At 57.9% G+C, this 21,904-nt stretch overlaps 1 protein-coding gene across 1 annotated transcript in view; it reads left to right on the forward strand.

The window, feature by feature from the left end:
• The window catches only part of stard5 (StAR related lipid transfer domain containing 5), a 59,491-nt gene that overhangs the window by 15,449 nt on the left and 22,138 nt on the right, over nt 1-21,904 (forward strand). The window contains exon 2 of the mRNA XM_072468753.1: nt 15,029-15,078. Within this exon, the coding sequence (XP_072324854.1) occupies nt 15,029-15,078 (50 nt within the window). The remainder of the gene's footprint in view (nt 1-15,028; nt 15,079-21,904) is intronic.

The following is a 21,904-nucleotide window of genomic DNA, read 5'->3' on the forward strand; positions in this document are numbered from 1 at the left end:
AGGAGGAGCCAAAGAGAGGGAGGGAGGAGAGAGGGGCCAAAGAGGGAGGGAGGGAGAGAGGGGCCAAAGAGGGAGGGAGGGAGAGAGGGGCCAAAGAGGGAGGAGAGAGGGGCCAAAGAGGGAGGGAGAGAGGGGCCAAAGAGGGAGGGAGAGAGGGGCCAAGAGGGAGGGAGAGAGGGGCCAAAGAGGGAGGGAGAGAGGGGCCAAAGAGGGAGGAGAGAGGGGCCAAAGAGGGAGGGAGAGAGGGGCCAAAGAGGGAGGGAGGGAGGGGGCCAAAGAGGGAGGGAGGGAGGAGGGGCCAAAGAGGGAGGGAGGGAGGAGGGGCCAAAGAGGGAGGGAGGAGAGAGGGGCCAAAGAGGGAGGGAGGGCAGAGGGAGGGAGGGGCCAAAGAGGGAGGGAGGGAGGGGCCAAAGAGGGAGGGAGGAGAGGGGCCAAAGAGGGAGGAGGGAGGGGCCAAAGAGGGAGGGAGGGAGGGGCCAAAGAGGGAGGGAGGGAGGGGCCAAAGAGGGAGGGAGGGAGGGAGAGAGGGGCCAAAGAGGGAGGGAGGGAGGGAGGGAGGGGCCAAAGAGGAGGGAGGGAGGGAGGGAGGGGCCAAAGAGGGAGGAGGGAGGGGCCAAAGAGGGAGGGAGGAGGGCCAAAGAGGGAGGGAGGGAGGGGCCAAAGAGGGAGGGAGGGAGGGAGGGGCCAAAGAGGGAGGGAGGGAGGGAGGGGCCAAAGAGGGAGGGAGGGAGGGAGGGGCCAAAGAGGGAGGGAGGGAGGGAGGGGCCAAAGAGGGAGGGAGGGAGGGAGGGGCCAAAGAGGGAGGGAGGAGGGAGGGGCCAAAGAGGGAGGGAGGGAGGGAGGGGCCAAAGAGGGAGGGAGGGAGGGAGGGGCCAAAGAGGGAGGGAGGGAGGGAGGGCCAAAGAGGGAGGGAGGGGGCCAAAGAGGGAGGGGAGGGGCCAAAGAGGGAGGGAGGGGCCAAAGAGGGGAGGGAGGGGCCAAAGAGGGAGGGAGGGGGCCAAAGAGGGAGGGAGGGGCCAAAGAGGGAGGGAGGGGCCAAAGAGGGAGGGAGGGGCCAAAGAGGGAGGGAGGGGCCAAAGAGGGAGGGAGGGGCCAAAGAGGGAGGGAGGGGCCAAAGAGGGAGGGAGGGGCCAAAGAGGGAGGGAGGGGGCCAAAGAGGGAGGGAGGGAGGGGGCCAAAGAGGGAGGGAGGGGCCAAAGAGGGAGGGAGGGGCCAAAGAGGGAGGGAGGGAGGGGCCAAAGAGGGAGGGAGGGAGGGGCCAAAGAGGGAGGGAGGGAGGGGCCAAAGAGGGAGGGAGGGAGGGGCCAAAGAGGGAGGGAGGGAGGGGCCAAAGAGGGAGGGGAGGAGGGGCCAAAGAGGGAGGGAGGGAGGGGCCAAAGAGGGAGGGAGGGAGGGCCAAAGAGGGAGGGAGGGAGGGGCCAAAGAGGGAGGGAGGGAGGGGCCAAAGAGGGAGGGAGGGAGGGGCCAAAGAGGGAGGGGCCAAAGGAGGGAGGGGCCAAAGAGGGAGGGGCCAAAGAGGGAGGGGAGGGGCCAAAGAGGGAGGGAGGGGCCAAAGAGGGAGGGAGGGGCCAAAGAGGGAGGGAGGGGCCAAAGAGGGAGGGAGGGGGCCAAAGAGGGAGGGAGGGGCCAAAGAGGGGAGGGAGGGGGCCAAAGAGGGAGGGAGGGGCCAAGAGGGAGGGAGGGGCCAAAGAGGGAGGGAGGGGCCAAAGAGGGAGGGAGGGGCCAAAGAGGGAGGGAGGGGGCCAAAGAGGGAGGGAGGGAGGGAGGGAGGGGCCAAAGAGGGAGGGAGGGAGGGAGGGAGGGGCCAAAGAGGGAGGGAGGGAGGGAGGGAGGGGCCAAAGAGGGAGGGAGGGAGGGGAGGGGCCAAAGAGGGAGGGGAGGGGGCCAAAGAGGGAGGGAGGGAGGGAGGGGCCAAAGAGGGAGGAGGGAGGGAGGGGCCAAGGAGGGAGGGAGGGAGGGAGGGGCCAGAGAGGGAGGGAGGGAGGGGCCAGAGAGGGAGGGAGGGAGGGGCCAAAGAGGGAGGGAGGGAGGGGCCAAGTAGGGAGGGAGGGGCCAAGTAGGGAGGGAGGGGCATGGTAGGGAGGGAGGGAGGGGCCAAAGAGGGAGGGAGGGGCCAAAGAGGGAGGGAGGGAGGGAGAGAAGGGGCCAAAGAATGAGGGAGGGAGAGAAGGGAGGGAGAGAGGGGCCAAAGAGGGAGGGAGGGAGAGAGGGGCCAAAGAGGGAGGGAGGGAGAGAGGGGCCAAAGAGGGAGGGAGGGAGAGAGGGGCCAAAGAGGGAGGGAGGGAGAGAGGGGCCAAAGAGGGAGGGAGGGAGAGAGGGGCCAAAGAGGGAGGGAGGGAGAGAGGGGCCAAAGAGGGAGGGAGGGAGAGAGAGGGCCAAAGAGGGAGGGAGGGACAGAGGGGCCAAAGAGGGAGGGAGGGACAGAGGGGCCAAAGAGGGAGGGAGGGACAGAGGGGCCAAAGAGGGAGGGAGGGACAGAGGGGCCAAAGAGGGAGGGAGGGACAGAGGGGCCAAAGAGGGAGGGAGGGACAGAGGGGCCAAAGAGGGAGGGAGGGACAGAGGGGCCAAAGAGGGAGGGAGGGACAGAGGGGCCAAAGAGGGAGGGAGGGACAGAGGGGCCAAAGAGGGAGGGAGGGACAGAGGGGCCAAAGAGGGAGGGAGGGACAGAGGGGCCAAAGAGGGAGGGAGGGACAGAGGGGCCAAAGAGGGAGGGAGGGACAGAGGGGCCAAAGAGGGAGGGAGGGACAGAGGGGCCAAAGAGGGAGGGAGGGACAGAGGGGCCAAAGAGGGAGGGAGGGACAGAGGGGCCAAAGAGGGAGGGAGGGACAGAGGGGCCAAAGAGGGAGGGAGGGACAGAGGGGCCAAAGAGGGAGGGAGGGACAGAGGGGCCAAAGAGGGAGGGAGGGACAGAGGGGCCAAAGAGGGAGGGAGGGACAGAGGGGCCAAGAGGGAGGGAGGGGAGGGGACAGAGGGGCCAAAGAGGGAGGGAGGGACAGAGGGGCCAAAGAGGGAGGGAGGGACAGAGGGGCCAAAGAGGGAGGGAGGGACAGAGGGGCCAAAGAGGGAGGGAGGGACAGAGGGGCCAAAGAGGGAGGGAGGGACAGAGGGGCCAAAGAGGGAGGGAGGGACAGAGGGGCCAAAGAGGGAGGGAGGGACAGAGGGCCAAAGAGGGAGGGAGGGACAGAGGGGCCAAAGAGGGAGGGAGGGACAGAGGGGCCAAAGAGGGAGGGAGGGACAGAGGGGCCAAAGAGGGAGGGAGGGACAGAGGGGCCAAAGAGGGAGGGAGGGACAGAGGGGCCAAAGAGGGAGGGAGGGACAGAGGGGCCAAAGAGGGAGGGAGGGACAGAGGGGCCAAAGAGGGAGGGAGGGACAGAGGGGCCAAAGAGGGAGGGAGGGACAGAGGGGCCAAAGAGGGAGGGAGGGACAGAGGGGCCAAAGAGGGAGGGAGGGACAGAGGGGCCAAAGAGGGAGGGAGGGACAGAGGGGCCAAAGAGGGAGGGAGGGGACAGAGGGGCCAAAGAGGGAGGGAGGGACAGAGGGGCCAAAGAGGGAGGGAGGGACAGAGGGGCCAAAGAGGGAGGGAGGGACAGAGGGGCCAAAGAGGGAGGGAGGGACAGAGGGGCCAAAGAGGGAGGGAGGGACAGAGGGGCCAAAGAGGGAGGGAGGGACAGAGGGGCCAAAGAGGGAGGGAGGGACAGAGGGGCCAAAGAGGGAGGGAGGGACAGAGGGGCCAAAGAGGGAGGGAGGGACAGAGGGGCCAAAGAGGGAGGGAGGGACAGAGGGGCCAAAGAGGGAGGGAGGGACAGAGGGGCCAAAGAGGGAGGGAGGGACAGAGGGGCCAAAGAGGGAGGGAGGGACAGAGGGGCCAAAGAGGGAGGGAGGGACAGAGGGGCCAAAGAGGGAGGGAGGGACAGAGGGGCCAAAGAGGGAGGGAGGGACAGAGGGGCCAAAGAGGGAGGGAGGGACAGAGGGGCCAAAGAGGGAGGGAGGGACAGAGGGGCCAAAGAGGGAGGGAGGGACAGAGGGGCCAAAGAGGGAGGGAGGGACAGAGGGGCCAAAGAGGGAGGGAGGGACAGAGGGGCCAAAGAGGGAGGGAGGGACAGAGGGGCCAAAGAGGGAGGGAGGGACAGAGGGGCCAAAGAGGGAGGGAGGGACAGAGGGGCCAAAGAGGGAGGGAGGGACAGAGGGGCCAAAGAGGGAGGGAGGGACAGAGGGGCCAAAGAGGGAGGGAGGGACAGAGGGGCCAAAGAGGGAGGGAGGGACAGAGGGGCCAAAGAGGGAGGGAGGGACAGAGGGGCCAAAGAGGGAGGGAGGGACAGAGGGGCCAAAGAGGGAGGGAGGGACAGAGGGGCCAAAGAGGGAGGGAGGGACAGAGGGGCCAAAGAGGGAGGAGGGAGGGACAGAGGGGCCAAAGAGGGAGGGAGGAGGGACAGAGGGGCCAAAGAGGGAGGGAGGGAGGGACAGAGGGGCCAAAGAGGGAGGGAGGGAGGGACAGAGGGGCCAAAGAGGGAGGGAGGGAGGGACAGAGGGGCCAAAGAGGGAGGGAGGGAGGGGCCAAAGAGGGAGGGAGGGAGGGGCCAAAGAGGGAGGGAGGGAGGGGCCAAAGAGGGAGGGAGGGAGGGAGAGAGGGGCCAAAGAGGGAGGGAGGGAGGGAGAGAGGGGCCAAAGAGGGAGGGAGGGAGAGAGGGGCCAAAGAGGGAGGGAGGGAGAGAGGGGCCAAAGAGGGAGGGAGGGAGGGACAGAGGGGCCAAGAGGGAGGGAGGGAGGGACAGAGGGGCCAAAGAGGGAGGGAGGGAGGGGCCAAAGAGGGAGGGAGGGAGGGGGCCAAAGAGGGAGGGAGGGAGGGGCCAAAGAGGGAGGGAGGGAGGGAGAGAGGGGCCAAAGAGGGAGGGAGGGAGGGAGAGAGGGGCCAAAGAGGGAGGGAGGGACAGAGGGGCCAAAGAGGGAGGGAGGGACAGAGGGGCCAAAGAGGGAGGGAGGGACAGAGGGGCCAAAGAGGGAGGGAGGGACAGAGGGGCCAAAGAGGGAGGGAGGGACAGAGGGGCCAAAGAGGGAGGGAGGGACAGAGGGGCCAAAGAGGGAGGGAGGGACAGAGGGGCCAAAGAGGGAGGGAGGGAGGGACAGAGGGGCCAAAGAGGGAGGGAGGGAGGGACAGAGGGGCCAAAGAGGGAGGGAGGGAGGGACAGAGGGGCCAAAGAGGGAGGGAGGGAGGGACAGAGGGGCCAAAGAGGGAGGGAGGGAGGGACAGAGGGGCCAAAGAGGGAGGGAGGGAGGGGCCAAAGAGGGAGGGAGGGAGGGGCCAAAGAGGGAGGGAGGGAGGGGCCAAAGAGGGAGGGAGGGAGGGAGAGAGGGGCCAAAGAGGGAGGGAGGGAGGGAGAGAGGGGCCAAAGAGGGAGGGAGGGAGAGAGGGGCCAAAGAGGGAGGGAGGGAGAGAGGGGCCAAAGAGGGAGGGAGGGAGGGACAGAGGGGCCAAAGAGGGAGGGAGGGAGGGACAGAGGGGCCAAAGAGGGAGGGAGGGAGGGGCCAAAGAGGGAGGGAGGGAGGGGCCAAAGAGGGAGGGAGGGAGGGGCCAAAGAGGGAGGGAGGGAGGGAGAGAGGGGCCAAAGAGGGAGGGAGGGAGGGAGAGAGGGGCCAAAGAGGGAGGGAGGGAGAGAGGGGCCAAAGAGGGAGGGAGGGAGAGAGGGGCCAAAGGGGGAGGGAGGGAGAGAGGGGCCAAAGAGGGAGGGAGGGAGAGAGGGGCCAAAGAGGGAGGGAGGGAGAGAGGGGCCAAAGAGGGAGGGAGGGAGAGAGGGGCCAAAGAGGGAGGGAGGGAGAGAGGGGCCAAAGAGGGAGGGAGGGAGAGAGGGGCCAAAGAGGGAGGGAGGGGAGAGAGGGGCCAAAGAGGGAGGGAGGGAGAGAGGGGCCAAAGAGGGAGGGAGGGAGAGAGGGGCCAAAGAGGGGAGGGAGGGAGAGAGGGGGCCAAAGAGGGAGGGAGGGAGGGAGAGAGGGGCCAAAGAGGGAGGGAGGGAGGGAGAGAGGGGCCAAAGAGGGAGGGAGGGAGGGAGAGAGGGGCCAAAGAGGGAGGGAGGGAGGGAGAGAGGGGCCAAAGAGGGAGGGAGGGAGGGAGAGAGGGGCCAAAGAGGGAGGGAGGGAGGGAGAGAGGGGCCAAAGAGGGAGGGAGGGAGGGAGAGAGGGGCCAAAGAGGGAGGGAGGGAGGGAGAGAGGGGCGGAGGGAGAGAGGGGCCAAGAGGGAGGGAGGGAGGGAGAGAGGGGCCAAAGAGGGAGGGAGGGGAGAGAGGGGCCAAAGAGGGAGGGAGGGAGGGAGAGAGGGGCCAAAGAGGGAGGGAGGGAGGGAGAGAGGGGCCAAAGAGGAGGGAGGGAGGGAGAGAGGGGCCAAAGAGGGAGGGAGGAGGGAGAGAGGGGCCAAAGAGGGAGGGAGGGAGGGAGAGAGGGGCCAAAGAGGGGAGGGAGGGAGGAGAGAGGGGCCAAAGAGGGAGGGAGGGAGGGAGAGAGGGGCCAAAGAGGGAGGGAGGGAGGAGAGAGGGGCCAAAGAGGGAGGGAGGGAGGGAGAGAGGGGCCAAAGAGGGAGGGAGGGAGGGAGAGAGGGGCCAAAGAGGAGGGAGGGAGGGAGAGAGGGGCCAAAGAGGGAGGGAGGGAGGGAGAGAGGGGCCAAAGAGAGGGAGGGAGGAGAGAGGGGCCAAAGAGGGAGGGAGGGAGGAGAGGGGCCAAAGAGGGAGGGAGGGAGGAGAGAGGGGCCAAGAGGGAGGGAGGGAGGGAGAGAGGGGCCAAAGAGGGAGGGAGGGAGGGAGAGAGGGGCCAAAGAGGGAGGGAGGGAGGGAGAGAGGGGCCAAAGAGGGAGGGAGGGAGGGAGGAGAGGGGCCAAAGAGGGAGGGAGGGAGGGAGAGAGGGGCCAAAGAGGGAGGGAGGGAGGAGAGAGGGGCCAAAGAGGGAGGGAGGGAGGGAGAGAGGGGCCAAAGAGGGAGGGAGGGAGGAGAGAGGGGCCAAAGAGGGAGGGAGGGAGGGAGAGAGGGCCAAAGAGGGAGGGAGGGAGGGAGAGAGGGGCCAAAGAGGGAGGGAGGGAGGGAGAGAGGGGCCAAAGAGGGAGGGAGGGAGGGAGAGAGGGGCCAAAGAGGGAGGGAGGGAGGGAGAGAGGGGCCAAAGAGGGAGGGAGGGAGGGAGAGAGGGGGCCAAAGAGGAGGGGAGGGAGGGAGAGAGGGGCCAAAGAGGGAGGGAGGGAGGGAGAGAGGGGCCAAAGAGGAGGGAGGGAGGGAGAGAGGGGCCAAAGAGGGAGGGAGGGAGGGAGAGAGGGGCCAAAGAGGGAGGGAGGGAGGGAGAGAGGGGGCCAAAGAGGGAGGGAGGGAGGGAGAGAGGGGCCAAAGAGGGAGGGAGGGAGGGAGAGAGGGGCCAAAGAGGGAGGGAGGGAGGGAGAGAGGGGCCAAAGAGGGAGGGAGGGAGGGAGAGAGGGGCCAAAGAGGGAGGGAGGGAGGGAGAGAGGGGCCAAAGAGGGAGGGAGGGAGGGAGAGAGGGGCCAAAGAGGGAGGGAGGGAGGGAGAGAGGGGCCAAAGAGGGAGGGAGGGAGGGAGAGAGGGGCCAAAGAGGGAGGGAGGGAGGGAGAGAGGGGCCAAAGAGGGAGGGAGGGAGGGAGAGAGGGGCCAAAGAGGGAGGGAGGGAGGGAGAGAGGGGCCAAAGAGGGAGGGAGGGAGGGAGAGAGGGGCCAAAGAGGGAGGGAGGGAGGGAGAGAGGGGCCAAAGAGGGAGGGAGGGAGGGAGAGAGGGGCCAAAGAGGGAGGGAGGGAGGGAGAGAGGGGCCAAAGAGGGAGGGAGGGAGGGAGAGAGGGGCCAAAGAGGGAGGGAGGGAGGGAGAGAGGGGCCAAAGAGGGAGGGAGGGAGGGAGAGAGGGGCCAAAGAGGGAGGGAGGGAGGGAGAGAGGGGCCAAAGAGGGAGGGAGGGAGGGAGAGAGGGGCCAAAGAGGGAGGGAGGGAGGGAGAGAGGGGCCAAAGAGGGAGGGAGGGAGGGAGAGAGGGGCCAAAGAGGGAGGGAGGGAGGGAGAGAGGGGCCAAAGAGGGAGGGAGGGAGGGAGAGAGGGGCCAAAGAGGGAGGGAGGGAGGGAGAGAGGGGCCAAAGAGGGAGGGAGGGAGGGAGAGAGGGGCCAAAGAGGGAGGGAGGGAGGGAGAGAGGGGCCAAAGAGGGAGGGAGGGAGGGAGAGAGGGGCCAAAGAGGGAGGGAGGGAGGGAGAGAGGGGCCAAAGAGGGAGGGAGGGAGGGAGAGAGGGGCCAAAGAGGGAGGGAGGGAGGGAGAGAGGGGCCAAAGAGGGAGGGAGGGAGGGAGGGAGAGAGGGGCCAAAGAGGGAGGGAGGGAGGGAGAGAGGGGCCAAAGAGGGAGGGAGGGAGGGAGAGAGGGGCCAAAGAGGGAGGGAGGGAGGGAGAGAGGGGCCAAAGAGGGAGGGAGGGAGGGAGAGAGGGGCCAAAGAGGGAGGGAGGGAGGGAGAGAGGGGCCAAAGAGGGAGGGAGGGAGGGAGAGAGGGGCCAAAGAGGGAGGGAGGGAGGGAGAGAGGGGCCAAAGAGGGAGGGAGGGAGGGAGAGAGGGGCCAAAGAGGGAGGGAGGGAGGGAGAGAGGGGCCAAAGAGGGAGGGAGGGAGGGAGAGAGGGGCCAAAGAGGGAGGGAGGGAGGGAGAGAGGGGCCAAAGAGGGAGGGAGGGAGGGAGAGAGGGGCCAAAGAGGGAGGGAGGGAGGGAGAGAGGGGCCAAAGAGGGAGGGAGGGAGGGAGAGAGGGGCCAAAGAGGGAGGGAGGGAGGGAGAGAGGGGCCAAAGAGGGAGGGAGGGAGGGAGAGAGGGGCCAAAGAGGGAGGGAGGGAGGGAGAGAGGGGCCAAAGAGGGAGGGAGGGAGGGAGAGAGGGGCCAAAGAGGGAGGGAGGGAGGGAGAGAGGGGCCAAAGAGGGAGGGAGGGAGGGAGAGAGGGGCCAAAGAGGGAGGGAGGGAGGGAGAGAGGGGCCAAAGAGGGAGGGAGGGAGGGAGAGAGGGGCCAAAGAGGGAGGGAGGGAGGGAGAGAGGGGCCAAAGAGGGAGGGAGGGAGGGAGGGAGAGAGGGGCCAAAGAGGGAGGGAGGGAGGGAGGGAGAGAGGGGCCAAAGAGGGAGGGAGGGAGGGAGGGAGAGAGGGGCCAAAGAGGGAGGGAGGGAGGGAGGGAGAGAGGGGCCAAAGAGGGAGGGAGGGAGGGAGGGAGAGAGGGGCCAAAGAGGGAGGGAGGGAGGGAGGGAGAGAGGGGCCAAAGAGGGAGGGAGGGAGGGAGGGAGAGAGGGGCCAAAGAGGGAGGGAGGGAGGGAGGGAGAGAGGGGCCAAAGAGGGAGGGAGGGAGGGAGAGAGGGGCCAAAGAGGGAGGGAGGGAGGGAGAGAGGGGCCAAAGAGGGAGGGAGGGAGGGAGAGAGGGGCCAAAGAGGGAGGGAGGGAGGGAGAGAGGGGCCAAAGAGGGAGGGAGGGAGGGAGAGAGGGGCCAAAGAGGGAGGGAGGGAGGGAGAGAGGGGCCAAAGAGGGAGGGAGGGAGGGAGAGAGGGGCCAAAGAGGGAGGGAGGGAGGGAGAGAGGGGCCAAAGAGGGAGGGAGGGAGGGAGAGAGGGGCCAAAGAGGGAGGGAGGGAGAGAGGGGCCAAAGAGGGAGGGAGGGAGAGAGGGGCCAAAGAGGGAGGGAGGGAGAGAGGGGCCAAAGAGGGAGGGAGGGAGAGAGGGGCCAAAGAGGGAGGGAGGGAGAGAGGGGCCAAAGAGGGAGGGAGGGAGAGAGGGGCCAAAGAGGGAGGGAGGGAGAGAGGGGCCAAAGAGGGAGGGAGGGAGAGAGGGGCCAAAGAGGGAGGGAGGGAGAGAGGGGCCAAAGAGGGAGGGAGGGAGAGAGGGGCCAAAGAGGGAGGGAGGGAGAGAGGGGCCAAAGAGGGAGGGAGGGAGAGAGGGGCCAAAGAGGGAGGGAGGGAGAGAGGGGCCAAAGAGGGAGGGAGGGAGAGAGGGGCCAAAGAGGGAGGGAGGGAGAGAGGGGCCAAAGAGGGAGGGAGGGAGAGAGGGGCCAAAGAGGGAGGGAGGGAGGGAGAGAGGGGCCAAAGAGGGAGGGAGGGAGGGAGAGAGGGGCCAAAGAGGGAGGGAGGGAGGGAGAGAGGGGCCAAAGAGGGAGGGAGGGAGGGAGAGAGGGGCCAAAGAGGGAGGGAGGGAGGGAGAGAGGGGCCAAAGAGGGAGGGAGGGAGGGAGAGAGGGGCCAAAGAGGGAGGGAGGGAGGGAGAGAGGGGCCAAAGAGGGAGGGAGGGAGGGAGAGAGGGGCCAAAGAGGGAGGGAGGGAGGGAGAGAGGGGCCAAAGAGGGAGGGAGGGAGGGAGAGCGGGGCCAATGCGGGAGGGAGGGAGAGCGGGGCCAATGCGGGAGGGAGGGAGAGCGGGGCCAATGCGGGAGGGAGGGAGAGCGGGGCCAATGCGGGAGGGAGGGAGAGCGGGGCCAATGCGGGAGGGAGGGAGAGCGGGGCCAATGCGGGAGGGAGGGAGAGCGGGGCCAATGCGGGAGGGAGGGAGAGCGGGGCCAATGCGGGAGGGAGGGAGAGCGGGGCCAATGCGGGAGGGAGGGAGAGCGGGGCCAATGCGGGAGGGAGGGAGAGCGGGGCCAATGCGGGAGGGAGGGAGGGAGGGAGAGAGCGAGAGAGGGGCCAACGAGGGAGGGAGGGGGGGGGGGCCAGGGAGGGAGAGAGAGAGGGGCCAACGAGGGAGGGAGGGAGGGAGGGAGGGGCCAACGAGGGAGGGAGAGAGGGGCCAACGAGGGAGGGAGGGAGGGAGAGAGGGGCCAACGAGGGAGGGAGGGAGAGGGGCCAACGAGGGAGGGAGGGAGGGAGAGAGGGGCCAACGCGGGAGGGAGGGAGGGAGAGAGGGGCCAACGCGGGAGAGAGGGAGGGAGAGAGGGGCCAACGCGGGAGAGAGAGGGAGGGAGAGGGGCCAATGCGCGAGGGAGGGAGGGGCCAATGCGGGAGGGAGGGACCAATGCAGGAGGGAGGGAGGGAGAGAGGGGTCAATGCGGGAGGGAGAGAGGGGTCAATGCGGGAGGGAGAGAGGGGCCAATGAGGGAGGGAGGGAGGGGCCAATGAAGGAGGGAGGGAGGGGCCAATGAAGGAGGGAGGGAGGGGCCAATGAAGGAGGGAGGGTGGGAGAGAGGGGCCAATGAAGGAGGGAGGGAGTGAGAGGGGCGTTGAGGGAGGGGGAGAGGGGCAACGAGGGAGGGAAGGAGGGAGGGAGGGGGGCAACGAGGGAGGGAGAGGGGGGGCAACGAGGGAGGGAGAGGGGGGGCAACGAGGGAGGGAGAGGGGGGGGCAACGAGGGAGGGAGAGGGGGGGCAACGAGGGAGGGAGAGGGGGGCAACGAGGGAGGGAGAGGGGGGGCAACGAGGGAGGGAGAGGGGGGGCAACGAGGGAGGGAGAGGGGGGATAACGAGGGAGGGAGAGGGGGGGCAACGAGGGAGGGAGAGGGGGGGCAACGAGGGAGGGAGAGGGGGGGCAACGAGGGAGGGAGAGGGGGGGCAACGAGGGAGGGAGAGGGGGGGCAACGAGGGAGGGAGAGGGGGGGCAACGAGGGAGGGAGAGGGGGGGCAACGAGGGAGGGAGAGGGGGGGCAACGAGGGAGGGAGAGGGGGGGCAACGAGGGAGGGAGAGGGGGGCAACGAGGGAGGGAGAGGGGGGGCAACGAGGGAGGGAGAGGGGGGGCAACGAGGGAGGGAGAGGGGGGGCAACGAGGGAGGGAGAGGGGGGGCAACGAGGGAGGGAGAGGGGGGGCAACGAGGGAGGGAGAGGGGGGGGCAACGAGGGAGGGAGAGGGGGGGCAATTGTCCGAGATCGGGTCCTACAGCTAACTGGGCTTGTGGAACAGAGCTCCCCTTCTCTAACAGACGGTGAAGGTGCAGAAATAGGACTCAAACTATTAACCGAAGGGACTGGAGAGGCTGGCATGATTTGAATCTGGGGAGCAGTGACTGGATATATAAATTATGATACCCTGGTGGTTCTGGAATTAGTGCAGACAATGCTACCGGTGCAGTCGGTCCAATTCTCTAGATTCATCCTCTCTCTCTCAATGCAAGGCCAGCCATTGAACTACGTAGCCTTTTTTTTTAAAAACTCGAGTCCACCTTCTCTTTACTTGCCCGTTTTTTGAATGCACACTTCTTTTTCAAGATCTCCAGAGTTTTCTGGTTTTCCCCCCTTCACTAATTGGAATCCCCATTTTAAAGGCATTTTCTTGCCAACTTAATAAAGTGATCTTATCCCTCTCCTCTTGACAATACTGTCTCCATAATCTAATTAACTCTTTAGCTTTCATACTTTGGCTCTCTTTTTTAAATTTATTTGCCTATTTATAACCAATGTCAATTTTTGCTACTTGGCAAAGTTATTTAAAAGGTTTTAACAGTGTTCTTTTAAAACTTAAAATGTTTGAAAATTCAAATTGAATTACTGCAAACTGCAAGCTTAGTTCTGATCCCGACTCAGAACTGAATTTACGATTTGCTTAACACAAACTTGTATAACTTTTACAACTTAATTAATTCTTTATCTTAACAATTTTTCTTTTAACAAGTTTTTCTTACATTCACAAAAATGTTGGCTGCTATCAATGAGGGAGCAGTTAGCTGCGGTGATTTATACCGGAGCAACGTCAACTGTCATCTACAGATTTACACCTTTTAAAATGGTGTCAGTGAGTTTCTTTAAGTTTCTATTAATTCCAAATAAAATTAAATAAACATTATTTCAAGTAATTCAAACTTAAGATTCTGGCAATTTCAATCAATTGCTTGCTAAAATAATTAACTTTTATCAAAGAGGTGGAGAAATCCACTGGTTTCCTTTAATTCAAAACGTAACTTTGCTGGAGTTTCACTGACTCGAAAGAAAAGTATCCGATTACACCACAGGCTGCTGCTGTTATCTCAAGGCCCGTGTGAGAAGCACTGTCTGTAGTCTTTAACTTTGCCTGCTGTTAACCCTTTGAGAGACTTCTGCTTTAACTAACATGCAGCATCCAGTTCTATGGATGTTCTTTGTTTTGAAATTTATCCAAGCAATTCCCCATAATCTCTAACTAGTCCTCAAGACTGCGTTTCTCGCCACTACAGTCCAAGGATACAATTTTAGGTTAAGCAACTATAGTTTTAAAAACACTCGTGGAACTGAACCATCCTTCCGATGTGCCATCCTCCCGATGTCCCATCAGTTAATCAAAAACACTTGTAGAACTGAACCATCTTTCCGATGTCCCATCAGTTCATCAAAACACACACACATGGAATTAAACCATCATCCGATGTCACATCAATTCCAAAACACATGATATCCCATCAGTTTAATTTTCTAATCCCCAGACTGACCTTTGATTTCGTCGAGACGATCTTTCCATACCAACAGCGAGTGACCAGACCAATCAGACCATGAGAAGAGGGCAAAACCAATGCGTCATTTTCCAGCAACACACATTGTGGGCCCGTTTCCACTTTTCTTGTCCAACATCAGTCTAATTCTGATTTCGCAGCTGGCTGATGACCGTCTGGAGAAATCCCGGGTTTCAGCACCAAATGACAATATTAATTTCTTTACCCGTCAGTCTGGCCTCAATAAAATTGGAGATGGATTTGTAGGTATAGTATTATTTATTTTAACCAACTTGCAAGTCTGACTCACTTCATAATGAGCCTCAGAACACACTGTCTTCTGAAACCCTAGGAACCGAGTGAGTCGGAGACTAAGAGTTCTCTGCAAATACATTCAAATGGCATCAAGTTTCACATACAAGATTCCCATAGGTCATCCTATACCCCTCCTGACCTGGCCATACATCCTGATTGGCTCACTTCGCATTCCTTAACCCTGGGTCTCTTGTTACCCAGCATCCTTTTCCCATCCTCCACCAGACACCCCTCCCCCTTTCCTTGCCATGCTTTCTGAAATCCTTTGTCTGTGAACTCACTACTATTAGACTGATCTTATCCACATTACTGTAACTAATATTTGAACTAACTATTTTATATCACATTCGTTTGTTCAATTCCTCAAAGCTCTAGACTTCCAGCAGTTGCTTCGTCGAGCGTCTCTGCCTCGCTGTTTCTCTTTCCTCCTTAAAGACACTAATTAAAAATCTATCTCTTTGGTCAAACCTCTGGTCATTTTCCCCAATATTTCCTTACATGGTTTAGTGTCAAATTTTGTTGGCTCATACTCCTACGGAGGACCTCGGAATGTTTTATTATGTTAAAATTGCTGTACAAATGCACGTTGTCGCTGTGTTCTGCCTCTTACCCTGGGTCTCGTGCCCACCTTACAGCAGCAATTTTGAACATAATTCCCGGAGCTATGAACAGTTAGAATAATGATGAAGAGAACAGCATCAATGCAGGCATTTATCCCTATTTAGCTATTCAGCAGAATCTGGAACTTAATCTTTCCTCGCCTCTGTTAGCATTTTACTGAATCGCTTTGGAATCACTTGTCATATTGGTTACAGAATGTCTATAAAATGTTTGTTTCTGAGATTTTTCGCTCCCATCCAGGACTAGTGTTTTTACAATTCTTTCGGACTGCAATATTTAGCGTTATGAAGCAGTGTCTGCTTGGGATCGCTACTAAAAATGACATATAAATTGCATCCTTCAGGGTGCCTTATTCTGCTTTGTGAAGTAGGTTCCTGCCCGCAGACTTTGTCTGCATCACACTTCAATTGCAAAACTAAACTGGCTGTGCTAAAATATTGTCATAATTACCTTGTTTTTTTCCCTCTAGTCCACAACATTAAAAACATCTAAATATTGATTAACTGTATTTAACCACCACAAAATGATGCCCCAAAACTCAGTCCAAAAACTTCTCTCAAAAGTATTATGCAATGAATCAAACATTGATGACATTAATATGGGCCCCTTAAACGCTGCCAATGGTAATGCTGAATCATTTGCTGCCATAACATTCGCTTGAAGTGAGTGCGTGACTTTGTAAGTTTAGAAGCTACAAAATATAAAGTTTAATCACTAAATGTGTTTTTCTTCTTTGTTGGTAGAATGAAGTTTGTGTCTCCTGGAGGCCATCATCAGAATATTCTGGAAACTTGTGAGTGTGGAGATGAGTGTACGTTTATTGAATGTTTAGGAGCAATCCTCTGTGATGGCAGTTCTGATGAAGTAGACTTTTTGTCCACCTGGTGATAAATAATTTTTAATAGTAGAGTCAATGCCATTGAGTTTTGCATACTTGGGTCCCACTAATTTTTAAATTTATTTAACAAATTTATGTCAATTCTCAGTGGTCAGATGAAACCTAAATTGTGAAGAATTATGTACTGATGCCAGGAATAAAGTTTTTCACAAAGGGTAGTGGAAATATGTATTAGCTCCTCAAGGAGTCAGTTGACGCATTTGAGATGGAGAGGGCCAGATTTGTGTTGGAGCATCAAAACAAATGGAGTAAAGGTGGGAAAATGAGTTGAAGTATGGGTCAACCATGATCTAATTGACTTGGGCCATGGGCTTGAGGGATTGAATGGTCTCTTGTGCTTTGATCACAATATTTGGTCTATTGAGCTGATTTGTAAGTCTATTTGCACACGAGAGTTTACCAGTGTTTTGGGTATTTTCACACACCACCTATTCAATAATGTTATTGCTGTCTACCTCCAGCCCATGTAGAAGACCTATTCTTGTCTGATTAGAAGTATAGATGGGAGACTTCCGGTGGCGGCCATGGAGGAGTAGGTCGCACATTTGATAGCTCCCGCCTGTGACGGACGTTTGGACCTTTTTCCCCTGTTTTGTTCCGGATTTTATGGGATAACTCGGTGAAGAGTGAGACAGTCGGGAGAAATCCCCCTCCGGTGTATGGAGAATTGGATCAGAAGTGGCCGTGTGAGAAGACAGTCCAATAAGGAAGACACGAGCTGAGCTGGTGACGCGGGAAAGCATGGCGAAGAGCAAGGGCCGGGGAGACGGATCAGTGGTCGATGGAGCAGCTGGTGACGTTTTTTGAAGGTTGCTTCGCCAAGCTGAAGAAGGACACGCTGGACCCGATTAAGCTTCGATTGATCAAGTTGTGCAGAATCAAGAGACCCACGGGAGAGCGATCCAGGAGGTGGAGAAAAAAAGTGTCTGAGCACGAGGAGTACATAACCGTGCTGGAGACCAAGGTGGAGATGATGAACAACTGCCAGAAAAGACTGCAGGAGAAGATGGAAGACTTTGAGAACAGGTCCAGGAGGCAGAATCTTAGAATTGTCAGCCTCCCTGAAGGCAGTGAGGGATCGGATGTGAGGACTTATGTGACGGACATGCTGGAGAAGTTGATGGGGGCTGAGGCGTTCCCTCGGCCCCTGGAAGTGGATAGAGATCACCGAGCCCTTGCGAAAAAACCCCAAGCGAACGAGCTGCCGAGGGCCGTGGTGATACGCTTTCACCGATTCCTGGACAAGGAACACGTTCTGCGGTGGGCCAAGAAGGAACGGAGCAGCAAATGGGATAACTGTGAGCTGCACATTTATCAGGACCTGGGCGCGGATCTGGCCAAAAGGCGAGCTGGGTTTAATTGGGCAAAAACAGCCCTCTTTAAGAAGGGGGTGAAGTTTGGGATGCTGTACCCAGCCCGTCTGTGGGTCACACATAAGGAAACGGGGCTTCTACTTTGAAACACCAGATGAAGTATGGACTTTTATTAAAGAAAAGAGGCTGGAGGCGAATTAAAAGACACTGAAGCCTTGGAGAAGTACTGTGGCGGTGATTTGTTGTGCTATGTGGGCAGCACGGTAGCATTGTGGTAGCACAATTGCTTCACAGCTCCAGGATCCCAGGTTCGATTCTGGCTTGGGTCACTGTCTGTGCGGAGTCTGCATATCCTCCCTGTGTGTGCGTGGGTTTCCTCCGGGTGCTCCGGTTTCCTTAGTGTTGGGTGGGGTTACTGGGTTATAGGGTAGAGGTGTTGATCTTGGGTAGGGTGCTCTTTCCAAGAGCTGGTGCGGACTCGATGGGCCAAATGGCCTCCTTCTTCACTGTAAATTCTATGAAAATAATAAGGGGCTGTTTGGATGGCTAAAGGTAACTTTGTCTTGCAGGGAGATGGTTAGAGGGGTGATGGGCTTTGGGGTTCGTACTGCTTTTTGGGAGATTATTTTTCTAAAGTGGCTGTTTCTTCACTTTTTTCTGATGTTTGTTTACTGGGGAATGTGATGCTTTTAAAATGTTTGTCCAGGTGGGGGGAGAGGGGAGAGAACAATGGGGAGACAGACTGCTTGGTGCCAGGGGCGGGCGCTATCAAGTCAGCATGAGTCAGCTGACTCTCGGAAGCACAGTGGGGGTGAGCAGGTGTTAAACCGGATTCGGGAAGGGGGGGGGGAGGAACTGTTACTAGGGGACAAATGGGAGGTCGGGAACGGCGATTGTCCGAGGGGGGGCGGAGGGCGCGAGCTAGAGGCTGGCCTAAAAAGGGTGATCGCTAATCGGCAGGGGAGTGGGGGGGGGGGGAGAGGGCTGATTACATGGAAAGTCAGAGGGCTGAATGGGCCGGTCAAGAGGGCTCGCATGTTTGTGCATTTGAGGGGGCTGAAGGCGGACGTGGCAATGCTACAAGAGACACATCTAAAGGTTACAGACCAGACGAGATTGAGAAAGGGGTGGGCCTGCCAAGTATTCCACTCAGGGCTGGACTCAAAAGACCAGGGGGGTAGCGATCTTGATCGACAAACGAGTGGCATTCGAGGCAGTGAGTATCGTGTCAGACAAGGGGCGGGGGGGAAGGTACATAATGGTGAGTGGGAAGCTGGAGGGGGTGTGGGTGGTACTCGTGAATATGTATGCTCCGAATTGGGACGATGTGGAATTTATGAGGCGGGTTTTAGGTAAGATCCCAGGCTTCGAGTCAAAGAACCGGATCATGGGAGGAGACTTTAACACAGTCATTGATCCGGAATTGGACCGGTCAAAATCCAGGACAGGTAGAAGGCCGGCTGCGGCAAAGGAATTGAAGGTTTATGGAACAGATGGGGGGAGTAGACCCATGGAGGTTTTCATGGCCAAGGGCCGAAGGAGTTTTCCTTCTTCTCGCGTCCACAAGATATACTCTCGCATCGACTTTTTTGTTCTGAGCAGGGCGCTAATACTGGAGGTGGTGGATACTGAGTACTCGGCAATCGTAGTGTCGGATCATGCCCCGCATTGGGTGGATCTACGAGTTAGTGTGGAGAGAGGACAACGCCTACTGTGGAGACTGGATGTGAGGTTGCTAGTGGACAAAGCAATCTGTGGGTGGGTTAACAAGTCCATCCAGAACTACCTGGAAACAAATGATACGGGGGAGGTCTCCGCAGCGACGGTTTGGGAAGCTCTGAAGGCAGTGGTCAAAGGGAAATTAATTTCGATATGGGCCCACAGAGAAAAAACGGAACGGGCTGAGAGGGATAGATTAGTGGAGGAGATACTTGGAGGCCCCGGACGCGGGGCTACTGGGGGAATGGCGGAGGTTACAGGCGGAGATTGGGCTGTTGATCACAGGGAAAGCGGTGGAACAGTTGAGGAAGGCAAGGGGGGCGATTTATGAGTACGGGGAAAAGGCAAGCAGAATGTTGGCGCACCAGCTCAGGAAAAGAGAGGCGGCCAGGGAGATAGGTAAAGTAAAGATTAGAGATGAGAATACTGTCCTGGACCCAGCCGGGGTGAACTAGGTGTTTAAGGACTTCTACAGTAAATTATGAGAGTCGGAACCTCCGGCTGGGGTGGAGGGGATGAGGCAGATTTTGGATCAGTTGAGACTCCCGAGGGTGGATGAGGATCTGGTGGAAGGGCTGGGAGCCCCAATTGAAATTGAGGAAATAATCAGGGGGCTGGAGGGCATGCAGTCGGGCAAGGCCCTGGAGCCTGACGGCTACCCAGTGGAATTCTATAAGAAGTTTTCAGAGATATTGAGCCCACTGTGGTGAGAACATTTAATGAAGCAAGAGAGAAGTGAGTCCTCCCCCCAACAATGTCGCAGGCCTCAATTTCATTGACCCTGAAACGGGAGAAGGATCAGGAGCAATGCGAGTCATAGAGGCCGATTTCTCTACTGAATGTGGACGCCAAACTGCTGGCTAAGATACTGGCCACAAGGATAGAGGACTGTGTCCCGGGGTTGATAGGGGAAGACCAGACAGGATTTGTAAAGGGCAGGCAACTCAAGCCCACTCGAGGACAATGTTCGAAGGCTTTTAAATGTTATGATGCCCTCAGAAGGAGAGGAGGTGGAGATGGTGGTAGCGATGGATGCGGAGAAGGCTTTTGATTGGGTGGAGTGGAATTACCTGTGGGAGGCGCTGGGAAGGTTTGGATTTGGTGAGGGCTTTATTGACTGGGTGCGGTTGCACTATCAGGCACCAGTAGCGAAATGTGCGTACGAACCGGCTGAGGTCGGGTACTTTAAACTACACCGAGGGACGAGGCAAGGGTGCCCCCTCTCTCCGTTACTGTTTGCTCTAGCCATAGAGCCATTTGCCATGCCATTAAGAGCCTCTAGGAACTGGAAAGGGTTGGTTTCTGGGGGGGGTGGGGGGGGGGGGGGGGGGATGGAGCACCGGGTCTTGCTTTATGCAGATGACCTGTTCTTGTATATTTTAGACCCGTTGGAGGGGATGGAGGTAGTAATGCGAATCCTGGGAGAATTTGGCAATTTTTCGGGGTATAAATTGAACCTGGGGAAAAGCCTTGGGGGATAAATTAGAATTGCCAGCAGGGAACGGATTCAGGTATTTGCAGGTGCCACACTTCCTGAGAAAGCTAGAGCTGGCCTTTCCGCTGCTGCCGCCACGGGGGATACAGGATAGAGTGGTCTCCAGTACCTGGGTGGGAGAGGGGAAGGTTTCAGATATTTACCAGGAGCTTTCGGAGGCGGAGGAAACTCCAGTGGAGGAGCTTAAAGGCAAGTGGGAGGACGAGCTAGGAGTAGAGATAGAGGCGGGTCTATGGGCGGATGCCCTAAGCAGGGTTAATACCACCTCATGTGCCAGGTTCAGCCTGATACAATTTAAGGTATTCCACCGGGCACACATGACAGCGGCTAGGATGAGCAGGGTTTTCAGGGTAGAAGATAGGTGTGCGAGGTGCATGGGAAGCTCAGCAAATCATGTCCACATGTTTTGGGCATGCCCGAAGCTTAAGAGGGTTTTGGCAGGGTTTTGCTAAGGCAATGTCCACAGTTCTAAAAACACTGGTGGTGTTGAGTCCGGAGGTGGCGATCTTTGGAGTATCAGAAGAACTGGGAGTTCAGGGGGCGAAAGAGGCTGACATCTTGGCCTTTGCCTCCCTGGTAGCCCGGAGACGGATCTTGTTAATGTGGAGGGGCTCAAACCGCCCCCCCCCCCCTTCCCCCAAGTGTAGAGACCTGGATTAGTGACATGGCTGTGTTTCTCAGTCTCGAGAAAATAAAGTTCGCCTTAAGAGGGTCAATGGTCGGGTTAACCCGGAAGTGGCAGCCGTTTGTCGACTTTCTCGGGGAAAATTAAAATGTCAGCAGATGCAGTATTCCAAGGCGGGGGGGGGGGGAGGGACGGATTGTTGTTTTATGGTTGGGGTGTGTGAAGATTGAGATGGGGGGGAGGGGGGAGAGAATGTTTATTTATACCATGTTGATGTCATTGTCTACGTTAATTTTATTAAAATTTTCAAATACCTTAATAAAAACATTTATAAAAAAAAAAAAGAAGTATCGATGGGAGAACGGATTGAAATTCTTACCTGCATCTCCAGGGGTAAGCAGGATCTGTAGTGCTCAGTGTAAGGTGAAAATCAGATGCTTGGTTAGAGTTGCTCTGTTTGCATGATTGCACTGGGGCTGGTTTAGCACACTGGGCTAAATAGCTGGCTTTTAAAGCAGACCAAGGCAGGCCGGCAGCACGGTTCAATTCCCGTACCAGCCTCCCCGAAGAGGCGCCGGAATGTGGCAACTAGGGGCTTTTCACAGTAACTTCATTTGAAGCTTACTTGTGACAATAAGCGATTTTCATTTCATTTCATATTTTCATGTGTTCACTTCGCAATGGCTTCATACAGTGGGGTAAGTTTGAAACAAAATAAAGCTTGAGCAGAAACCTGCCGTGAATATGACCGGCAACTGTCAGATTGGTCACACCTATAGACATTATGACAGCAATTGTACAGCACATTTAACATAGAAAAACACCCGTGGCACTTCACAAAGACATAATCATGTAAATGGGAATTGTGTCAAAGCAGGATGTATTGAGTGGAATACACCAAAGATTGGTCAGAGCAGTGGAATTTATGAAGAATGAGGAGATGCAGAAGCAAGAGGAATTTAAGGAGAGTATCCCAGAGTATGAAACCTTGGTGGCTGTCAGTATAGGGGCCAATGGTAAGTTGAAGAGTTCAAGTCAGAGGAATGCAGAACTGGGGGAGGGGCATTGGTTTGAGAGGGTATGAATTTGGGGAGGGAGGGGGGGGCGACACCATAAAGGGATTATAGACACAATAATTGTGGATTTGTAATTGAAGAATTTGCAGGACATGGGAAATTGGTTCCTTAAGATTGCCGTCATGTTCGTCACCATTGAAAACAGCAGTGGTGTATTAGCTGTAACGTAGCCACGTGCACATTTTCATTCAGTCATAATTCCTACAAGTAAAAATGGTCTGTGGCTAACCTCATGCAGAAACTGGAGGCAATTAGCTTAATGCTTTGTTAAAACTTGTAAGGTGTTTGAAGAAAAGTTTGTTATTTCACTCTGTTGACATATCATCCCTGGATCACAGGGTGTCTGCCATTATGTAGTTTGATTGACAGCTACAAATCATTATACTTTTTGAAGTGGGGCTATGAATTCCAATGCTTGTTTTTATAAAATATTAAGCACTTGAATGAAATGTTTGTTTTTATGAGGGATTGTGTAGTTTCAGTAATGTAACGC

This window comes from Scyliorhinus torazame, chromosome 12 (genome assembly GCF_047496885.1).
Source record: "Scyliorhinus torazame isolate Kashiwa2021f chromosome 12, sScyTor2.1, whole genome shotgun sequence".
In the NCBI taxonomy this organism is placed as follows: Eukaryota; Metazoa; Chordata; class Chondrichthyes; order Carcharhiniformes; family Scyliorhinidae; genus Scyliorhinus; species Scyliorhinus torazame.